Raw genomic sequence first — 21194 nt, 5'->3', positions numbered from 1 at the left:
TCTTGCCTTAATGGCAAAAATGAAAAAATAAATAAGTAAATACAAATACACATAACTCAAAGGCCATTTATAATGCTCTTCTTGATTAAGTGACATTCTAAGATAACATTTTCAGTTTTGTGGCTGCTGATTAGTACTTCATCTTAACGTTGCACAAATATTTACATCCAAGATGCTTACAATGAGCCCTGACATTAATCTGGTTAATGATTACTCAGTTAAAGCGGATTACCTCGCGATGATGTGATGTGATGATGTCACAGTGAGCTGCTTCCTGTTGCAGGTGTTGCTGGGATTGACAGATGAGGACCTGGAGCTGGGTTTGGGCATCAACAGCACCATGCACCGCAGGAAGCTCCGTCTAGCTATTGAGGACTACCGAGAAGCAGAGAATGGACGAGGGTGAGCAGCCACACAACACACATACACATATTATAGTGCATTGGCATTGGCTTTGTGTTACACTTGTGTCCCTCAGGCTTTCCAAAGCTGCTGATATGGATCATCACTGGGTGTCTAAGACCTGGCTGAGTGATGTCGGGCTTCCCCAGTACTCACAGGTCTTCCACAACCAGTTAGTGGACGGTAGAGTACTGAACTCCATCACAAGGAGAGACCTGGAGACCGTCTTTAACATCACCAACAAGTTCCATGTTACCAGCATCCTGTCAGCTATTCAGCTTCTGCAAATGCTCAACTTTGACAAAGAGGCAAGAATTTTTTTCTTGTGGTATTCACTCTCTGAAAATATAAAATGTGAAAGTGTTTTTAGTGATATTCATATATGTGTCTCTTCAGGCTATGCAGGCACGTCGTGCTCAGTGTGAAAATCGAGATCTGGATCCGGTGGTCTGGACCAGCCACCGTGTCATTAAATGGATCGGAGACATTGATCTTAAGGTAATACAAAGTTCATACAATGTACACTTCCATTCAAAAGTTTGGGGTCTGTAAGATTTATTTTATGTTTTTGAAAGAATTCTCTAATGCCAATCAAGTGGCCTAATGGTTAGAGTCGGTCTAGTAACCCAAAGGTTGTGGGTTCAAGTCTCAGGTCCGGCAGGGATTGTAGGTGAGGTGAATGAATATCCAAAGCTCTCTCCACACTCAATACCAATAGGTGAGATCCTTGAGCAAGGCACTGAACCCCCCAAATGCTCCCTTCTCGCTGCAGCATTGGCTGCCCACTGCCCCGGGTGTGTGTTCACGGTGTGTGTGTTTCACTACTCACTGCTATGTGTGTGTGCACTTGGATGGGTGAAATACAGAGCACAAATTATGAGTATGGGTCACCATACTTGGTCACAAAGTCACCTCCTTTCCTTTATTAAAATTGTATAATATTAAAATAATAAAAATTCAGCAAAGTGTGTCATTATTATTAAATAATTATATTTTAAAACGAAATTTATTCATGAGATGGCAAAGCTGAATTTTCAACAGACATTACAACAACAATACAATACAAACTTTTTTTCAAGTCTTTATAAAAATTAAAACTCTTTACTTGATCAATTTATTATGTCCTTGTTGAATAAAAAAAGTTAGAAAATTTAGAAAATGTTGTGTGAAAAAAGAAAAAAACTTTTCAACGACAGTGTATGTGGATTATTCAATAAGTATCTGGAAACTCAAACCATCCTTAACAATATATAAATGTCATGAACATACCTGATAAAATGTCCAAGCTGTTTAATGTTGTCTCTATGCAGGAATATGCTGATAGCCTTCAAAACAGTGGCATCCATGGCGCAGTGATGGTTCTAGATCCGACCTTCAGCGCTGACAGCATGGCCAAGGCTCTAGACATCCCCAGCAATAAACACATGATCCATCGTCATCTGTACGAGGAAATGAAAGTGCTTCTCAACCCAGCAAGGTGTGTGAAGCAGCTTCATTTCAGCAGAGCCATAACTTTGTACGTTATAGTCCCGCAGTAGGCTATATGACAATCTAAAATGTATTTCAGTCCGCTAATCCGAAAAAGACCAGCGCTACTTTCACATTTGTACATAGTCCAGCAGTCCATATTTAAAAAGCTATATTTCAGATGATAGTTATTAGAGCGCTAGTACTTTGTCGTTATAATTACTAATTTCAAAAAGCAATTTAATATTTCTAATTCAATTCTGATTGGTCAATCGCCAATCCCACCATCCAGCGGTCGTCCAGAGCAGTGCTGCGTATCAGTTCGCTCGTCACTCATGTTTATCAGTTTTGTCAAATAAATATTGAATGAAGAGAATCTTTTTTACAGTAGACTGTACAGTATTTTTAAGCACGTTTGGGACACAACGTATGAGCGGTTATAGTTGCAAAGAATGTTTGCTTTTGAATATCACATTTTTAAGTTTGGTCTTTTTAGGCAGAACAAAGAGGTTGATTTGTGTGTGTGTGTGTGTGTGTGTGTGTGTGTGTGTGTGTGTGTACTTGTATTTTAATTACTGGTAGGTTTTATTTAGGCTTATGTAGATTTGTTAAAATTTTGTGGCATTTAAAAAAATTAAAATGAACCTTTAATTTCAATAAACAAAAAATAATTAATAAATGCCTTATACAGCTCTCTAAATAACTTTATAACATAATTGATTAACCCCCTTACATTTAATATAATTTATATTTTATAATTTTATTTTCTCTTAATAAAACTATTACACTTCAACTCAAATCAGTATTTCATTTACCTTTATTCATATATTTGGTGATTAACAATCACTCTTCAGAATAACAGTAACTGTATTGATCTTTGTGACCGAGCAGATTTCTGTCTTACAGAACTAACCAGACTCAGGACTACAGGAAAGAGGGGACTCCTACACATTCTCCTGTCTCAAACTGCCGCAAAACTGAGGAAGGATTTTCTCCCAGGCAAAAAGTTGGCAAGGTATGGGCCGTCCTGTTATTGACATAACTTTGTTTACATGTTATTTGTAAAAGGATAAGTAACCTTTCTGTCATTCCACAGAGCCCTTTGAGATTCAATCCGCTGGTCACTGTTGGGAGAGATTTGACTTTTCAAGGCGGCTGTGGATCACCACCAAGAGAAGATCGCATCAAGATCCTGCAGAGGACTCAGGGCAGTCCCATGCACGGTTACTCAAGCATAGAGATCACTAACGTCTGAGGGCAATGGTTTGTGTTTGCTTCAGAAGATCTAGGAAGGATGAATCCCCCCTAACCTCTAAATGGACCAAATGAGCTCAATTATTTGTAAAAGAGATTTGAGAATTGACCATTTGCACTTTCAAGAATTTTGTATTGCCAACAAATCACAACTATAAGCACTTAATTAGAAATTTTATAGAAGCTGCATTAAAAAGCAAATATTTTGTTACTAACATAACACATAGATGAACTTGACTCCAGTCAGAACTGTAGGTATGCAGCTGAAATCAATACCACATGTCCAGATGCCCATTCCCTCTATTAAGGTCATCACAACACTGTGCTTTTTTAAGGCTACAGGAAATGCTGGAATGATGAATAGTGCTGTGAATATATTGTGAAAACAATTTTTGAATGCCTCAGTGAAGTCTATTCTTTGTTTTAATACATCTGTTGACATCTGCTAAGATGTTTGTGTTTTCACATTTGCCTCATTTGCATATAAAATTAAAAGCAGCCACCACTTTAGTAATGTAGTGTGGATAATAGATTAGTCTCATGAGAATCACTCCAGTTGAACCGAAATGAGTAAAAAAAAAAAACTTTAGGGGAATGAAAGAAAACAAATCTTTGTGATTTTTCACATCTCTGGCTTACCATGCATGCAGTTCAGTTATTTCAATGGAATATATATGTATATAAATGCATTGTGACTGTCATGCACAATAAGGAAATGAAAACGTGATCTGGTTGGAAACCCTTTAAACCACTATTTAAGGAGTCAGATAATCATGTTCTGTCATAAAAGGGTTCCCAGAAGAATGTATGGAAAGGTAAAATGCAGTATACAATCTACAAACCAATGCTGCACATGCACAACATATTCTAAGTTCTACAGCTCAGCGTGCAACAGCATTTGCCTTTTATGCAAACAGCCCCTGTCACTGGGTCCACACAGCAGGTTAGATAACACAATTTGATTAATCTTTTCAGATCTTGTTTAAGATTGGTCAGGAATGGCACTATGAATCACAGATTTCCTGCTGGGTTTGACTCAAATTGTCTATTGATAGACAGTGTGACGTCAGTTGCACAGTATACCAGCACTAGGAGATACACAGCTCAAGACAGTTTCAGTGCATTTTGCAATCACTTTGTCATTTTTATATCACTGTATTTTGTGGCATTAGTGAAACTGTACTTTTGAGAAACATTTGTATATAGATTCATACCACGTGTCATTGACACAATAATCTGTATAGAAAAATAAAACTATACATACATGTATTTGAGTGTTGGTCTGTTTGTTTATTGGGTTCTTTTTTATATAATACACTGCTGTTCATAAGTTTTGGGTCAGTAAGATTTTAAGAAATTAATATTTTTGTTTATATTTTTTGTCAAATTAAATCTAAAAAATAATAATGGCCATCAAATGGCATTAAAATGAAAAGAAAGAAAAAAAAACAGTTATTTAAAATTTTAAGAATAGGCTGCTGGCCTACTTCTCTATAATTCTGTTTAGATTTTTTTTTTTATCGAATTAATAGATTCTTGGTGAGCATAAGTGACTTCATGGCCTACACTCACGCACACTTGTGATACATACACATCGAAACTGCTATTGTAAAAACCTGTAGGTAACTCCCAAGGAATTCCGGCTTGTAGGACCACGATCAGCTGTTTTATTTCTCTATGAAATACGACTCGCATTAGGACCAAGCGTCCTACTCAACTCTTTACAAATGAGGAGTAGCACTCGACTTGATTTTGAACAAAGTTCCTGTCTCCGATTAAGCACACAAAGTTTAGAAGCAGAGCGAGTGGGACTGGTGTTAGAGTATCCATACAGCTTTTCACTTGAATGAAAGGATCCTGTGGAGGCTCGGTTCACCTGCGGCTGGGAGCGACACCTGTCTCAGGTACTGTCATGATGACACAAGGAGCGAAGGGCGTTTAATCTCCGCGGGGCATAAATTAGGCCCTAAACTTTAGTTTCTCCTTTTTTTCTTCCTCTTTTCCACGTTTGGCGTTATTCGGCATCGTTGAGATCATGGGCGAGGCTAGCCCCTTTTTAGGGGTGCTTCAGCACCCCTAAAAAGGAGCTCAGCACCCCTAAAACTTGGAGTGAGAAATGTTGTTATTCTCATTTTTTGTTCGTCTTTTACACGGTTAAATAATGTCCAAAACATACTTCGTAGTTTGTGGTTTAAAATGCATGTGTTAAGGAGGAAATTGAAAACATCCCAGCATAGCAAATGGTGTCATCCTCTTCTCTTCTTCTACTTCTCCTCTGTACCTGCACCGCTCAGCACGACCGTCATCCAGCGCGAAACACACGCAGAGTGGGATGTTGTGTTGTGATCGTTTGTGATGCAACTAAGTTGCTCCAAAGCTGTGTCTGACAGTTCTTTCCTTTTACCTAGAGTTGTTCCGATTCCGAAACCATATCGGTGAGTACTGGAGTCAATGAAAAAAAAAAAGTGTTTATTTTCGGACTATTTTAGTCCGGCGGGTCGCCGCCGCTGTGGAGTAGCACAGGACCTAGGTGACTCGTCCATAGTCATAAACCGAGAGAAGTAACGCCGGTTACAATATTCTTCCGCAAGACGCATGCAGTTCTGTTTATTAACTGCTAGAGTGTGAAACAAAAACAGAAGCGCGACAAATAAACTGCGTACCTGTGTAGTGCGTACGTGTGTCTCTGTAGTTAAAGTTTATCTGTAATTTGTTACTCATTTTAACAATCTGGAATCATGTAAACATGACGTTACGTGCGTCTTTTCTGGTCAGTCGTCATGGAAACATGAAGCCCTGGCGTTTGGAGTGAAAACAAACGACGTATCACTGAAAACACTCACTGTTGCTTTTTTAATGAATTGTTATCAATTCCTAGATTTATATCTGTTATTTTTCAGTTGTGGTTGACTATCAAACTAGACAATAAAAGAAATTTTGATGTTTTTTTTTGCTGTATTTATTCATTAACCACACACAGGATTTAACCTGAACCAGGCTTAACTCCTGAACTCCTAGCATTACTCTCTCTCTCTCTCTCTCTTTCTCTCTCTCTCTCTCTCTCTCTGTGTGTGTGTGTGTGTGTGTCTGTGGCCTGGCAGTGAGCAATGGACATACAAAAATTATTTAAAAGAAAAAAGACAGATCCAGGTGAGAGATAGGGACAGTCCATAATGACCTCTGTTTTTTGTTTTTTTGTTTTTTTCTGAAAAGTGTTGAGCTAAAGTAACAGATAATGCAAACCAGCTGTTTTTGTATCAAATTACTTATCTAGGCAATGGTCCCCTGCTTTTATTATTATTATTATTATTTTCAAACTCACAAGCTTCTCTTGTGAAAGGAATTTGTAATTTAAAAAAGTTAAGCCCAATAATAATAATAATAAAGACACGCCTCTGTGTGCCTTTTGATCATGTCATTAAAATCTGCAAATGGTCTCATGGTCTCATTTTTGTGACATGACAAACTGACCTCAACTCTCCTGCCTACAATATATTTGTGTATGATTGTCAGTGCCAAGGGAAAGAGAGGGAGATGGCGAAAGAGAAAGGGAAAGGGAGAGCATGCAGGAAGAACCAGGTGAGGAAACAACAACAATAAATTGACATATAGTGAATAGTGGCAAGCAAAACATTAACTACTCATACTCCTATACAAACTTATTGGCATTAAGTAGCCTATATTACATTTTATTTTTGTTGTAACATTATTTTACACCACATTTTTTCATAATAAAGGAGGAGGAAAACAACAGGGAGAGTCCATAAGGGATGAAAGGGGAATTGACTAGTGAAAGAAATGAAGAGACAGCGGGAGTGCAACATACAGACCACCAAGACTGAGATAAAGGGAGCAAATATGTATGCCATTATGGCTGATGAGGCCAGGGATGGAAAGACAGAACAGTTGACATATTGTTTGTTTTTGTGTAAAAATAGGGTCTGTGGTAGCATTGGGGCTCATTGGGTGCTCAGCACCCCTAAAGCTCTGACCCTAGAATCGCCCCTGGTTGAGATGTTTGACTTCGCTCACAGAAAGTAACACCGGAGAGTCTTTTGGACGTCACTTTTACAAAGATTCTTTTTTTTTTTTTTTTTTTCTAATACTTTAAAAATATCGTGAATTATAGTCGGAATCTTCTTCGTGATATTAGTTCCATGTCAGTAAGATGACATTCACACAGGTCCGTTCACACATTTATTCATGTTTTATCGTATTTTAGTGCACATTTGTTTGTAAAATTGTCGCTCAATCTTCACATCAGATGTCATAGCGTGTGTTTGTTTGTTTGTTTTTTAGTGAAATTATAGTATATTTTCCCCAGCTGGACTATTTCTAGTTGGTCAGTCATTTTAATCTTTAAAACAAATTTTTTAAAGTCTTTAATTTTCCCAGGATGGTTTGTACTGTAAACAATGACGCTGGAAAACGGCAGAAATACGATCTGCTAGCGTTGCCCTTGTAAAGGTTTACCATGTGACCGGCAGATTTCCAAGGTTACTATAGTACTTGCTGTTAAATCCGAATCATTATAAATTATAATGATATCTCGTCCAAACAGTGTAAGAAGCTTACAGAATCAGGTGTGTGTGTGTGTGTGTGTGTGTGATGTGGTTTCCACAGTAACAATAGTACTATATGCTTTGGTGGTAACTACAGGTAGGATGGTTACCATGTTAACCATAATGTCTGCTTGTATCACTGTTAAAGCTGTAAGTGTATTTAAGTTTACTGTGTGTGGATTGCACTGTTTAAATATTGTTCATCTTATTTTACATTTAAAACAAGACAATCTAATATAATTCAGACATGTGAATTAAGAAGGAACAAAATGCACAACAACACAAAAAAAATTCTAAAACCACATACATCTGTAAACAGTTTAACCACTTTGAATAATTATACATCACTATTATAGCTCATTAATTGAACAAATAAACAAATGAAAATACTCATGGTCACTTTCAAACTAAAAGATTGGTTTCTAACCTCATGTCTTGCTTTCTCAGTCTGAGGTTTCCATTGGTTTCTCGCCATCTTTGGGGTTTTGGTTTAAATCTCATCTTTGTAATTCATTCCAGAAGTTGTAAAGTTACTCCAAAAATATGTTGTTTATGTTTTATAAATAGTTCATCAAGAATAAGGCTCTCAGGACATATTTCAGTCACACAATAGATGCAACCAATTCATTTTAGTGAATTATTATGTAACAATTCTGCCTTTTCTGTAAGAATAAGATAAGATAAGGTCATGGGGCATTTAGTGACCTGTGGTTCAGTGTCTGTTTACTTCAGGACAGGACTTCCTGGTCTTTTGTCATTTTGTCATATTTCCCTAATTTATGTTTCTTTTGTTTTGACCAGAATTTAATGTTCTTTTCTCTCTTGGACTCCTTTTGTAGACGTGTCTCGTACCCAAATCTGCATGTGGTATATTGCTTTCATTTAAGATGAGAATTGTGCAAAAAAAGAGGAGTAATTTTCTCATAGCATCTCTTTCCTGAGGATGAATTAAAAATCCATTTGAATAAGACTCCTCCTGCCAGTCATTTATATTTAGTGTGCACATGTTGCAGTTCTTGTCCTGTCTTGTTCTGTGAAAAACCTGTTTTTATTAGTGCCCCTAAACATGCAAGGCTTTTTCCAACTATTCACTTTGTTTCTAAACAGGCAATTGCTCTCTTTGTGTCTCTCTGTCCATCTCCATTCCTCATGCCTCTCAAAATATGAATAACAGAATCCTTGATTTCTTTTATCATCAAGCCACTTGTTGTAAATCGAAATGTGAACATTATAAAACCTATCTGACCGTTTACTCTTCCCCTTCAGATAAATGACACCCACAAGCAGATGAGTCATTCTGAAAGCTCCCACAAAGCCTGCAATTGTGATTTCTTTTTTTACGGGTCTACCTGAACACATAATGTAAAACGATCATAAAAGCCGCTCAAAATGTCACCTTAAGATAAAACATGCATATCCACAAAATGCACAACACCAAAAAAATTCTAAAACCACAAACCTCTGTAAACCGTTTCATATTATTTTTGAAACTATTCATTGCACACTTACAAAAAATGTACAGAAGTATTTACATGTTGTAATGGGGAAATGTTTTAAGAAAACGTTTTGTATAAATATAAAAAAAATTGTTAGCATTTTGCAAGGATAAATTGAATTCACTTACAGGAAATTTGGTTTTGCTAATAGATGAGGCTGTATGCTCGGTCTTAATGTGAATTTAAAGTACCTTTTACCTAAAATGACACCCTTTCCCATTTTCATTTTGAGCACAGTGAAGTGCCCACATTCACAAGTGAACAATACTGTGTTGTCGTGGCAACAGATAGTGTACAGCAGCAGTCTAACCTCTGTGCACTGGATCAGGTTTAGGTGATCGTTTTTTTGTTTTGTTTTTCAGTGATGTTGTAAAGATTATGGAAGTGTTTGTAAATATTATCATTAATGCACTTATTTTATAACTAATTGAAATCTCTAATAATGATGCTCACATTTCAGGAGTTTAGAAATCCTAATTTTAATTTAATACATTTCTTCTGTTTCTTTAATTTGTTTTTATCACATCCTGACAAAAACTAAAATCTTTTTAGTGCTTGTGCAACAAAATTCAGATCAATCTGTGTCAATTATTTTTGTACTGTCGTGTACAGAATGACGGGATTCATCTTGTTGCACAAGCCTTATTGAATCATAAACCGGCTAAAGGAGTTGCACTGTATTTTCTGCCAGGCTTTATGGTTGTTCACGAACAGTGAAAATACCACAAAACTGATTTTACGTTCAACATTAAAAAGCAACCATGGCCCCCACTATAATACTTTGATCGACACCTTCCCTTTGTATCAAAGAAAAATGATTGTACTTCAATTTAGACCATATTTCTGCCATTTTCAATATCTTTTTTTTTTTTTTTTTTATAGTACTAAATGCTCTCAGAAAGATTACTGGCCTATATTTTTGTAATTTAGTTTAAGGGTGTAATACATTGGAGAATCAAAATGTACTTTATATTTACACGGATAAAAGGCTACTCTACATTAAAAACATATTGCAAGTTTCAGAAGTCGGAGCTAACTCTCCAGTTTAAAATATTAATTATTCTTTTCTACCCCTCTAATGAGGCAGATTTCAAATCAGAAGTGAAGTGAGGAGGCGTGTTCTGCACAACTCATGTCTGTCCAACAATCACAAGAACAATACTGCTGTTAGATAAATAAAGAAAGATCTTTTTGGTGAAAAAAAAATGTTAAGAACTTTATAAACTAACCTCAAGAAACAATATAAAATACTGCATTTTACGACCATCATGATCTGTGATCAGTGTAAAATGTAAGGGCTCATTACAGATGAAAGGGGCGGGCAGGGTTGTAGTGGAATAAATAGTTGTACAAGTCCAGCATAGAGAGAAGCTTGTCATTTAACCGGAAGATCGACTTGCAGCATTAAAAATTATAAGGTCAAATATGAGTCTGACATGACTTAATACAAAATGTTTTATGAAGAGTCGTAGTAAGTTTTATAATGTCTATACATGGTGATCCTTTTGGCCTCTAGAGTGGCATTTTCATTATGTCTCCAATGATCTGAAACAGAAAAAAAACTTTTCTTCTGATAATTGGGCACCATTCCCAGTCATTTCCAGGAAGTGTTTCCTGCTCATTTAAATGTTTCTAACAGTTGTGTCTGTTTTTTGTTTTCATGTCACAGTGCTACTCTCATCCTCCACATTTGGACCACCCTTTCCAGGTGTAAGTGTATTGAAGAGGAGCATTAACAGCTATGTGCTCCAGTGGGCACCCTCTGTGTTCAGGGAGCAGGCGTTCACCCGCCAATAGAGAGGACAGTAGCTCAGGCTCCCAGTATGCTCTCTGTGCACTGGGGGTGGGCCTGGTGGCCCTCGGTGTTGTCATGATCGTGTGGAGCATTGTCCCTTCTGAAATGACACCACTTCACAATGCTACAAACCCGAATAATGGAAGTAACAGCGGTAATGAAGGGAAGACATCGTCTGTTGCATTTGTGCTGGTTGGAGCTGGTATTGCCATGTTGCTCCTTGCTGTATGTCTCAGGGTACGGCAAAGGAAGCAAATGAGACAACGGGAAACTACAGGTGCAGGCGGTGCTGATTATGTGGATCAAGTCCATAGAGATCAGGATGAGGAGTGAGTACTGCTCTAAACTCATTAAACTTTCTCTCCGTGGTGCTCCGATAGGATGAAAGGGTTAATGTCCAGGGTTTTGTATAGGGATGCACTGATATGTTATGATGTTATAATGTCTTCTAAAATCTAATATTTATATTTGAATAGAAAACATTTATTTGAAATAATGGTGTTGCACATTTACAGTTTTTAAATGATTTTGGTTTAATAAATGCAGCCTTGGTGAGATTCTTTTAAAAACATTTTTATTAAGTACTGATTCCACACACACATTATTGCTAAATTAATTAAAAAAAATTAAATGAATAACAAAAAAATCCCTCAAAAAAAAAAAAAAAACTAATATATCATGCATCCCTAGTTTTGTTCAGATCCAGGAGAAGCATATTGACCAGATATAATGTTCACCTGCATGCAACTCATCATTTCTCTATGTATATATAATATTAGATCAACTGATGAGCCAGCACCCAACTTTGATGTCCCCACCTATGAGGAGGCAGTCACCAGTGGACAGTACCCTGTTTGGCAGAGCAACTTGCGACAGAGCTACCAGCTGCCCTCGTATGAAGATCTGATTGGTGCCGTTGAAAATGAAGGCCAGCAGCCTAGAGAAGGTAATGGCCAAGAGGCCTCTCAGCCAGCACCTGGCCCCGCACCCCAACCTGCGGCACCCGCTCGCAGCAGCAGCAGGGTCAGTCGCATCCTCCGACCTCTCAGAGTGCGCAGGATCAAGTCTGAGAAACTCCACATGAAGGATATTCGTTTGAATATCCAAAACCCTGAACAGAGCAGAGCCGCTATTGAACCGCTGACCCCACCACCACAGTATGAGGACAAGCCCCCTCAACTACCCACAGAAGTAGTGTAATGATTTCAATCAATGGATTTTGTTGAGTGTTTGCATCTGAGGGTTGTTCGAGAAATGTTGATTCATCTTTGTGGAAACAGAAATTTTTCTGAGAGCTGTAAATGTATCTCAAAATCTGCCAAATGAATGTGCGCTGTCAGTGCTTCATGGACAAAACACTGAAGCCTATTTGAATGTTTTTTTTTTTTAACAGAACTTTTTATATTTGAAGAATGGATTAGAGTAGTGTATTGTACTTTTTATTTAAAACTCTATGAGGAGGAATATGAATGCCACAGCATGTCGAGAGAGAGAGAGAGAGAGAGAGAGAGAGAGAGAGAGAGAAAAAAAACAAGAAATACACGGTTCTTTGAACTCCCAAAGAACTACACAGTTTACTTCCAGAGAACTCCACTGTACTTTGCAAAATATAAAAACAAAACAAAACAAAACAAATTCTTGTAAAATAATAAATTACAACTGAAGAATCCCATCAGACTTTGGTTGAAATGTTGGAAATGCCACATTCTAGTTACTGTTTTTGAAAATAACTGCCAAAAAAAATAGAATTTTTTTTAAATGATTTAAAAATATTATTTTAAATCTGAATGTTCTAGTTTTTCTGCCTTTTATTATTTTATTTTTTACTCCGAATATATAATACATTGAACTTGATATTGTATTGTTGTGGCCATGAAATGGAGGGATGGAAAATTAATTTATTCAATAGAAGATTTAATTCCAACTAATTTATTCAGTACCACTCCAATTAATAATGTAATAAATTTTTCAGTATGTGTTTGTTAACATCGTGTCTGTTCTGTTTGCAACTTTGTCTGTTTTTTTCCCCCAAAATGTATTGCTCACTGTATTTTACGGGTTCAGCATTTAAACTTATTGAAATTTAATGAAATTTAAAGTATTCTCAAAACTCATAGGACTATTTAATGTTATTGTAGAACAAACTTTACATTAAAGTAAAATTCTAATAAGTGATATAAGAAGAAGGGTTTGGATATCAAAGGAAAATGCACCTTGGGGGACTCAACACTTAATTACTGATGTGCAAATGAGCTTTTTAAAGATGGGCTTTACTATTCCACCTGCAGTTTGATGGGACAAACAAGACATCATGCTGCAGATTGAAAACTTTCAATTATAAGTATATGTTGTTAGCCAAAACGGATTTGTTTTAATTCAGTTTAATAATTTCACTAGGGTGTAGAATCTTGGTAAAAGGTATGGCTTTGCTAAAGATTTACTTTTGACAAAAGGCATAAGATTTTGCAAATTTATGCAATTCAAATTTTAAAGCAGAAAATATCTGTATTTTATTTATTTTTGGGACATAATAAAATTGTTTAAATCTTTTTTCTATGTCTGTCTTTGTGGTTCTTTAAATTGAGAAATACTGTGTGCTGATTTGTAGCGCCACCTAGTGGCTGAGAATCGTCTAAACCACATTAAGTTGCTGCCAATGGATTTGATTGCACTTTTCGAGCTGTAACTTTTAACATCTTTTCAATTTGTGACATTGTGGCTAGTTTAGCAGAGTGAATGTGGTAGGATGTACGACATGAAGGTGAGTGAATTACAAACGTTTTCATTTTGGAATTATTCCTTTAAAACAACAATTTATCTTTTCCTATTGAAATTGTATAGTGTCACTACCACTGACAACTTTTTTGGACCATTTTTCCTTCTTCATTTATCATTAAATTTAGCCTATTTTTCCAATCTACTTTCACTTACATTCTCTTCCACATTTCAGACACTTTGTGTGTTGGAGTCAAACTTACGGGTCTGTACTGTGACAGGTATTTGAAGCCAAATCAAACCGCATTAATGAGTTGCCCCCAAGAGTTTAACATAGTCAATAATTTCATGAACCAAGATTTCATTATTATTACATTTTAGAACATTCGTCATAATGTCATTTTGAGGTAGAAAATTTCAAATTACAGTTGTTGTTTTTTGTTGTTGTTGTCAAGTTTGTCATAACTTGATTTTTGTCAAAGTGATCAGAATGAAGTAATATCACACTGAATATGATTACAAATAACTACTATTTGAATATATTTTAAAAATGTAATTTACGAAAGGCAAATATATATTTCCAACAGCCATTATTCCAGTGTTCAGTTTCACATTTCTTCTTATAAATTTTGAAAACCTGTTAAATATTTTCGTGGAAACCATAATAAATTTTTCCCCATTAGAATTCTTTGAATAATAGAACGTTATAAATCAACAGCATTTGTTAGATTTCTTTTTTTTTTTTTTTTTGCAACGTTTTTACTGTGTCCTTAAGCAATACATATTTTTTCTTACTGACCCCAGGAGGTAGGCTATTTACTTTTCAGACAAAATTTTACTTGTAAATTTCTATTCGATGTAGGTTGTATTTTTAGAATTGAAAGCTAACGTTGATTAGTTGATTAGCTTTGACATGATTATTAGTTGTTGCTATTATTAGAATCAATCTACGGCTATCGGTAATGTTTTATTCTCATTGATCCTAAATAACAATGATATTTTAACATGCCTAATAGTGTAGTGTTCCTTATATTATATAGGTCTATTGTTTAATAAGGGTCTCTGTGATTTTGCCAAGTAAGACATGTTCCTGGATCAACATTATTGTCCAAAAATATCAATTCTGATTGGTTGACTGGAATGTTGTTCCAGGATCAACAAGGAACGTGTTGTACTTGGTGAAATCACGCTCGCCGTTTAATAAGCTTGTAATAAGCGGGGTAATGTATTCAGGCGACCAAAACAAACCCCTTTTGAGATTTAATGTAGGCTACATTAGTTTCACGATACTTTGATTCATATACACCAATATTCAAATGTGCATAAACTACTGTTCTTGCTGTTTATTGAATGTTCGTGACCTTTAAAGTTTGTTAATGATAGTTACTTAAGCCGCTGTAGGTAAACTCCACCTCTCCTCGACCTCCTCCTCCCGCTGCATGCGCCGCTGTGGTTCTACGTGTAGTGTTCCCGCTTTTGCAGCTGCTGAGACTGCGGGGGGGAGGAAGAACTGTTCACGGAACAGCCGGCCCGGGGAGTCAGTCACATTCTTGGCAGGAATTCAATGACTGAACCAGACACAAACAAACAGAGAGAGAGAGAGAGAGGGAGGGAGGCTCGCACACTCTCATAGTAAAGCGGAGGCAACTGCGCCGACGAGCTTTACACAAGACACACATTTTGCGCGTGAGTTGCACCGGGTCTGTGAAACAGGCGGACTGGGAATTACATTTCGTTCAAAACTTTATACTTTAGGGAGGATTTTCTCGTCGCTGGGAATTCTGGTTCGATTTAAGATTTGAAAATGAAACAGTTGAATGGATTACGAGGCGGTGTTTTACGCTTTCCGAACTGACATGGACTGTTGCGACTCTTTCTGTTCACATTCACCGAATCTGTTTTGATCAGATTGCCCGGGTTTAAACATGGAGGCTGCTTCCAGCTTTCAGCCGCATCCAGGACTTCAGCAAACTCTCAAGCAGTTTCACTTGAGCTCCATGAGCTCCCTCGGCGGACCGGCAGCCTTCTCGGCCCGGTGGCAGCAGGACATGCTGTTCAAGAAGGACGGTAAGAGCGCCGAGGTGATGGTGAACCTCCCCGCGCAGACACCCCCGGTCATGCCGGGGCCCCTCTTCATCCCGTCCGACCGCTCCACCGAGAGGTGCGAGACGGTCCTGGAGCGGGAGACCATTTCGTGCTTTGTGGTGGGCGGCGAGAAGCGCCTCTGCCTGCCGCAGATCCTCAACAGCGTCCTGCGAGATTTTTCTCTCCAGCAGATCAACTCGGTGTGCGACGACCTCCACATCTACTGCTCCCGGTGCACGGCGGACCAGCTGGAGATCCTTAAAGTTATGGGCATCCTGCCCTTCTCGGCCCCCTCATGCGGACTCATCACCCAGACGGACGCCGAGCGCCTCTGCAATGCCCTCATCTACGGCGGCACGTTCCCACCACACGTCGACAAAGAGTTGTCGTGCTCCATCGAGCTGGAAAGAACGGAGAAGAGCTTTAAAGTTTATCACGAATGCTTCGGGAAGTGCAAGGGTCTGTTCGTGCCAGAGCTCTACACGAGCCCCAGCGCGGCGTGCATACAGTGCTTGGACTGCAGGCTCATGTATCCGACGCACAAGTTTGTGGTGCACAGTCATAAAAGGCTGGAGAACAGAACCTGTCACTGGGGCTTCGACTCGTCCAACTGGAGGGCTTATATTCTTTTGGATCAAGACTATAGTGACAAAGAGGAGAGCAGCACCCTGCAGCAGCTCCTCAATGAGTTAAAGGGAAAATTTGACCTGGGGAACAAGCACAAGACATCTTACAAGGTGAGCTTAACCCTTGACGATGCACTGAAATATTATGAAAATCGAAATCTGGACTATTGTACTCCAGAATTATGAATATTTACGTCCCAAATATTTAAAGAAATTATCGGTGTTATATAATCATTTAATGTTTTGTGTGTATTTTACTTTATTGATACTCATGCACTTACATTGAACTTTCCTATTACACAAGGTGCCACCTCTGAAAACTGTCTATAGCTGTGCATCTCAACAAGTTTTGCTTCAAAACCCAAATTTTACATTGGGTATGTTGTAGTGGCTTTACCAAAATTGTTTATTGCGCCAAATCAACCAAAAATCTTTCATGTCTAACATGTTTTTCTTCAGTTTCACCATACAAAATACAAACCATACTTTTCCTAATTTCACCCTTTATTTTTGAATTACACAGCATGTTCATTTTGGCATCTAAAAAAATAATTGGGAGTTTACAAAAAATGTTATGCACTATATCATATTAGTTTAGCATTGTTTTTTCTTTACTTTTCGAGGTCACAGCTGAGAACCACTGAACTGCATACTGCATATATTTATGATGTAATATCAGAATTTAATTCTATCTTTTGAAATGAAGGTGCACAGCCAGCCGGTGTCCTGCCCCCAATCAGCCCCCCAAAAGCATTTGTTTTGTGCCTCTGGATGCACTCAGGGGCATCTGCATATGACAAATGGAGCCTCAATTGTGTATTTTGTGGGAGCCAGAGATAAATGGGGAGGCTTGGGGAAGCCAGTAGTGGAGGAGGAGGAGGAGGATAAGAGTGCTGTGTAGGACATTGTTTTGTGTATGTGTTTTGGGTGGGGGGCAGGTTGGAGTTGAAGTCACGCTCCAAAAAGCAGTTGGTGTAGGGTCAGTGCTACCCTTGGGTCTCCCACTGTCTGATCAGGCTCCACGCCAGGGTCAGAGACATGGCGAGCGGACAAAAGCACGGGAGACTTGGGTTGGCTGCTCCCTCCACGCAGCAGCTGTTGAGTGTGATCGTGCTAATGGGTCTGCACACATATATATATGTGTTACCATGGTGTCACTTCGGCAGCCTTGGGATGCATGGTGTGGCAAATGCAGTTTCATTACTGTTGGAAATGTGAGAGACATGGCACATTTCAGAAATGCAGTGTCCTGTGTATTTAACGAATGCTTCTCTAGGAGAAAGGTGTTGACTTTTATTTGTCACATGGAAGCTGAGTGGCTAGTTTACGCTTTGCCTTGCTTCTCATTAGGCTAAAGAAATGTGGCGTCTTCTGTGCAGTTATTCTCTGTCCTATATTTGTAGCCGTAATGTATACAGAAGTGTGAATTTTGTGCAGTTTCAATGGTTCATTGTCAGAGGTGTCCTAGTTAGCATGCTGGCTGGGTCCGTGGGGAGCTGTGTACCGGTGGACCTGTATTACAATTTTTTTTTTTTTTTAAACTCAGCACTTTTCACCTAACCTCAGTTCAATTGAATTCAGTTTTTTTCCTTTATTTTTTAAAAATAAACTTAACTTTTCAGTCTAACTGAGAATATTTGCTATTTGTGGTCTCTTGCAGAGAATATGCTTTTTAGAGAATTGCTGCTTCCAAATATTACTTTGATGAGAGGCTGGTCGCCATGGTTATTAGGTTTCTGAATCCTCAGGATTTTTATGTAATATACTTGTTTGCAGCAGTACAGAGTTTGCGTTTTTATTATTATTATTTTATTTTGTATTTTTTTTTTTAATCTAAGGTGAATCAGAACAAAATATCTCTGATCTGAATTTTTTTAAAACTGCATCCAGACTTTGTGTGGACTGGCTGACATTATGGGGTAGATCACAGGGAGAGGGTGGCGAGTTGTCATTAAGAATCTGTCGCCCCTGTCCGCCAGGGCCTTGACATGCCGTCAAAGGGCCATGATGTGACCTCCCTAAAAAGGCAGTCAACCAACAACCCCACCCCCTCTCCTTTCAGTCAGTCTGGCCAATCGTGTTCGGCCGTTGGTTCTTCAGCTGGACAGATGGTTGTCTGATAAGAGACTGAAGAATACAATGAAAGTAAATAGGTAGCGAAACATCCCACCTAATCACTGTTTGCCTTAGTGTCAATTTATTTGCCCAATTTTTATGGATTCATATAAGAAGTATGACCTCATGAGTTAACCCTGTGTCATCCTCTTTAAATATTTGTAAAAATTGAAAAATAGTTTATTCTTAATTATATTTTATTTCATATTTCATCATTTCATTATTATATTATTTTGCTTTAAAAAATTCTTAATAGTTGTAAAAAAAAAAAAAAAATTTTTTAAATTATACACTTTATTTTAATATTTATTCTTTTAATTAGATGATTGAGTGCCCCTATTATGCCATTTGCATTATTGTCTTTCATGCAGTGTGTAATGTAGCTTTATGTGAATGTCAACAATCTGCAAAGTTGAAAAAGCTAAAAGTACATGATTAATAAAGTTATTGTATCCCAAAATAAAGAATTGACTCTGTACAGATGAAATTAGTCATTAGTAATTCGAATCCCACTTCTGTGACGGCTACACGTCACGTAATAACACATATGCATAATGCGTGCCTATGTTCTATGTTGGCCGGCTGCGAACAACATGACTTCACCTACAAACACATCATTTTACTGAGGACTGCTTCTCTAATCTCGTGGAGTTCAACACGGTATTCACAAAACACTTGCTGTTGAAAGATGGATGAGTATCCTGTTTATTTGAACCAGCTCCTCCACTGAATCACAACCTGTAAGTATGATAAATAATAGATCATGTTTTTATTTTCTATAGAGCGTTCAAAATACAGAACTATTGAAATAGGCAATTAGGCATATAATTTCCGACACTGCTGTACGCCATAGACCAATCACTACAGACTGGGACATCTGACCAATAAGAGGAGAGCATGGAAAGGAGGGGTTTATAGAGACTGAATTTTTTATCTGCTTCAAAGGAATCATTTGACAATCACTGGAAAATGAGGTCAAATTAAATGCATTAATGAGAAAACGAAAGTGTTTTTTGACCATGCATGCATTTAAACCTATTGTAGGAGACTCCCAAAACAATATTAGGACCAATAAAAATAGCTTAAAAGCGACATTTTAACTTACTTCTATATTAACTTGATTATTATTTTTTATTTAATTGTAAAATTATCTTTATTATATTATATTATTTTATCATTATATTACTTATTCGTTCCAGTTCTAACTTGAATGGATTGATACAACATGTAATGACTGTGTAATATATTGTTTTATTTGGAATTTAAACTTTCCCATAAAACACATACAGTCTTGTTCAAAATAATAGCAGTACAATGTGACTAACCAGAATAATCAAGGTTTTTCGTATATTTTTTTATTGCTATGTGCCAAACAAGTTACCAGTAGGTTCAGTAGATTCTCAGAAAACAAATGAGACCCAGCATTCATGATATGCACGCTCTTAAGGCTGTGCAATTGGGCAATTAGTTGAATTAGTTGAAAGGGGTGTGTTCAAAAAAATAGCAGTGTGGCATTCAATCACTGAGGTCATCAATTTTGTGAAGAAACAGGTGTGAATCAGGTGGCCCCTATTTAAGGATGAAGCCAACACTTGTTGAACATGCATTTGAAAGCTGAGGAAAATGGGTCGTTCAAGACATTGTTCAGAAGAACAGCGTACTTTGATTAAAAAGTTGATTAGAGAGGGGAAAACCTATAATGAGGTGCAAAAAATGATAGGCTGTTCAGCTAAAATGATCTCCAATGCCTTAAAATGGAGAGCAAAACCAGAGAGACGTGGAAGAAAACGGAAGACAACCATCAAAATGGATAGAAGAATAACCAGAATGGCAAAGGCTCAGCCAATGATCACCTCCAGGATGATCAAAGACAGTCTGGAGTTACCTGTAAGCACTGTGACAGTTAGAAGACGTCTGTGTGAAGCTAATCTATTTTCAAGAATCCCCCGCAAAGTCCCTCTGTTAAAAAAAAGGCATGTGCAGAAGAGGTTACAATTTGCCAAAGAACACATCAACTGGCCTAAAGAGAAATGGAGGAACATTTTGTGGACTGATGAGAGTAAAATTGTTCTTTTTGGGTCCAAGGGCCACAGGCAGTTTGTGAGACGACCCCCAAACTCTGAATTCAAGCCACAGTACACAGTGAAGACAGTGAAGCATGGAGGTGCAAGCATCATGATATGGGCATGTTTCTCCTACTATGGTGTTGGGCCTATTTATCGCATACCAGGGATCATGGATCAGTTTGCATATGTTAAAATACTTGAAGAGGTCATGTTGCCCTATGCTGAAGAGGACATGCCCTTGAAATGGTTGTTTCAACAAGACAATGACCCAAAACACACTAGTAAACGGGCAAAGTCTTGGTTCCAAACCAACAAAATTAATGTTATGGAGTGGCCAGCCCAATCTCCAGACCTTAATCCAATTGAGAACTTGTGGGGTGATATCAAAAATGCTGTTTCTGAAGCAAAACCAAGAAATGTGAATGAATTGTGGAATGTTGTTAAAGAATCATGGAGTGGAATAACAGCTGAGAGGTGCCACAAGTTGGTTGACTCCATGCCACACAGATGTCAAGCAGTTTTAAAAAACTGTGGTCATACAACTAAATATTAGTTTAGTGATTCACAGGATTGCTAAATCCCAGAAAAAAAAATGTTTGTACAAAATAGTT

The 21194-nt window shown here is 37.7% G+C and overlaps 3 protein-coding genes across 6 annotated transcripts in view; all 3 read left to right on the top strand.

Annotated features, from left to right (window-relative positions):
- The window catches only part of LOC113095937 (kazrin), a 130148-nt gene extending 125778 nt beyond the window's left edge, over nt 1-4370 (top strand). For 3 of the 4 annotated variants that reach the window (XM_026261285.1, XM_026261286.1, XM_026261287.1), the window contains 6 exons: nt 284-402; nt 479-710; nt 799-900; nt 1713-1879; nt 2776-2884; nt 2966-4369. In XM_026261285.1, coding sequence (XP_026117070.1) covers nt 284-402; nt 479-710; nt 799-900; nt 1713-1879; nt 2776-2884; nt 2966-3124 — 888 coding nt within the window. In that variant the 3' untranslated portion in view covers nt 3125-4369. Of the gene's footprint in view, nt 1-283; nt 403-478; nt 711-798; nt 901-1712; nt 1880-2775; nt 2885-2965 lie in introns of all 4 variants that reach the window. The other variant, XM_026261284.1, reaches the window with a different exon arrangement.
- A 312-nt stretch (nt 4371-4682) lies between these two features.
- On the top strand, nt 4683-12494 carry LOC113095936 (transmembrane protein 51-like). Its single transcript, XM_026261283.1, has 3 exons — nt 4683-5027; nt 10851-11305; nt 11756-12494. Exons 2-3 carry the CDS (start codon nt 10923-10925, stop codon nt 12174-12176), a joined length of 804 nt encoding a protein of 267 aa, XP_026117068.1. The 5' UTR covers nt 4683-5027; nt 10851-10922; the 3' UTR covers nt 12177-12494.
- A 2782-nt stretch (nt 12495-15276) lies between these two features.
- Nucleotides 15277-21194, top strand: part of LOC113095930 (ski oncogene-like) — a 32972-nt gene continuing 27054 nt past the window's right edge. Inside the window, exon 1 of the mRNA XM_026261276.1 lies at nt 15277-16513. Within this exon, the coding sequence (XP_026117061.1) occupies nt 15617-16513 (897 nt within the window). The 5' untranslated portion in view covers nt 15277-15616. The remainder of the gene's footprint in view (nt 16514-21194) is intronic.

The sequence above is a fragment of the Carassius auratus genome, unplaced genomic scaffold (assembly GCF_003368295.1).
Source record: "Carassius auratus strain Wakin unplaced genomic scaffold, ASM336829v1 scaf_tig00215808, whole genome shotgun sequence".
Classification (NCBI taxonomy): domain Eukaryota; kingdom Metazoa; phylum Chordata; class Actinopteri; order Cypriniformes; family Cyprinidae; genus Carassius; species Carassius auratus.
This window is presented reverse-complemented; position numbering and strand designations above follow the sequence as displayed.

Excerpts from the sequence above, each read along its gene's own strand:
- LOC113095936 (XM_026261283.1), top strand. The coding sequence starts at position 10,923 with ATGTGCTCCAGTGGGCACCCTCTGTGTTCAGGGAGCAGGCGTTCACCC. Across the intron at positions 11,306-11,755 it reads CATAGAGATCAGGATGAGGA|ATCAACTGATGAGCCAGCAC; the intron begins GTGAGTACTGCT and ends ATATAATATTAG.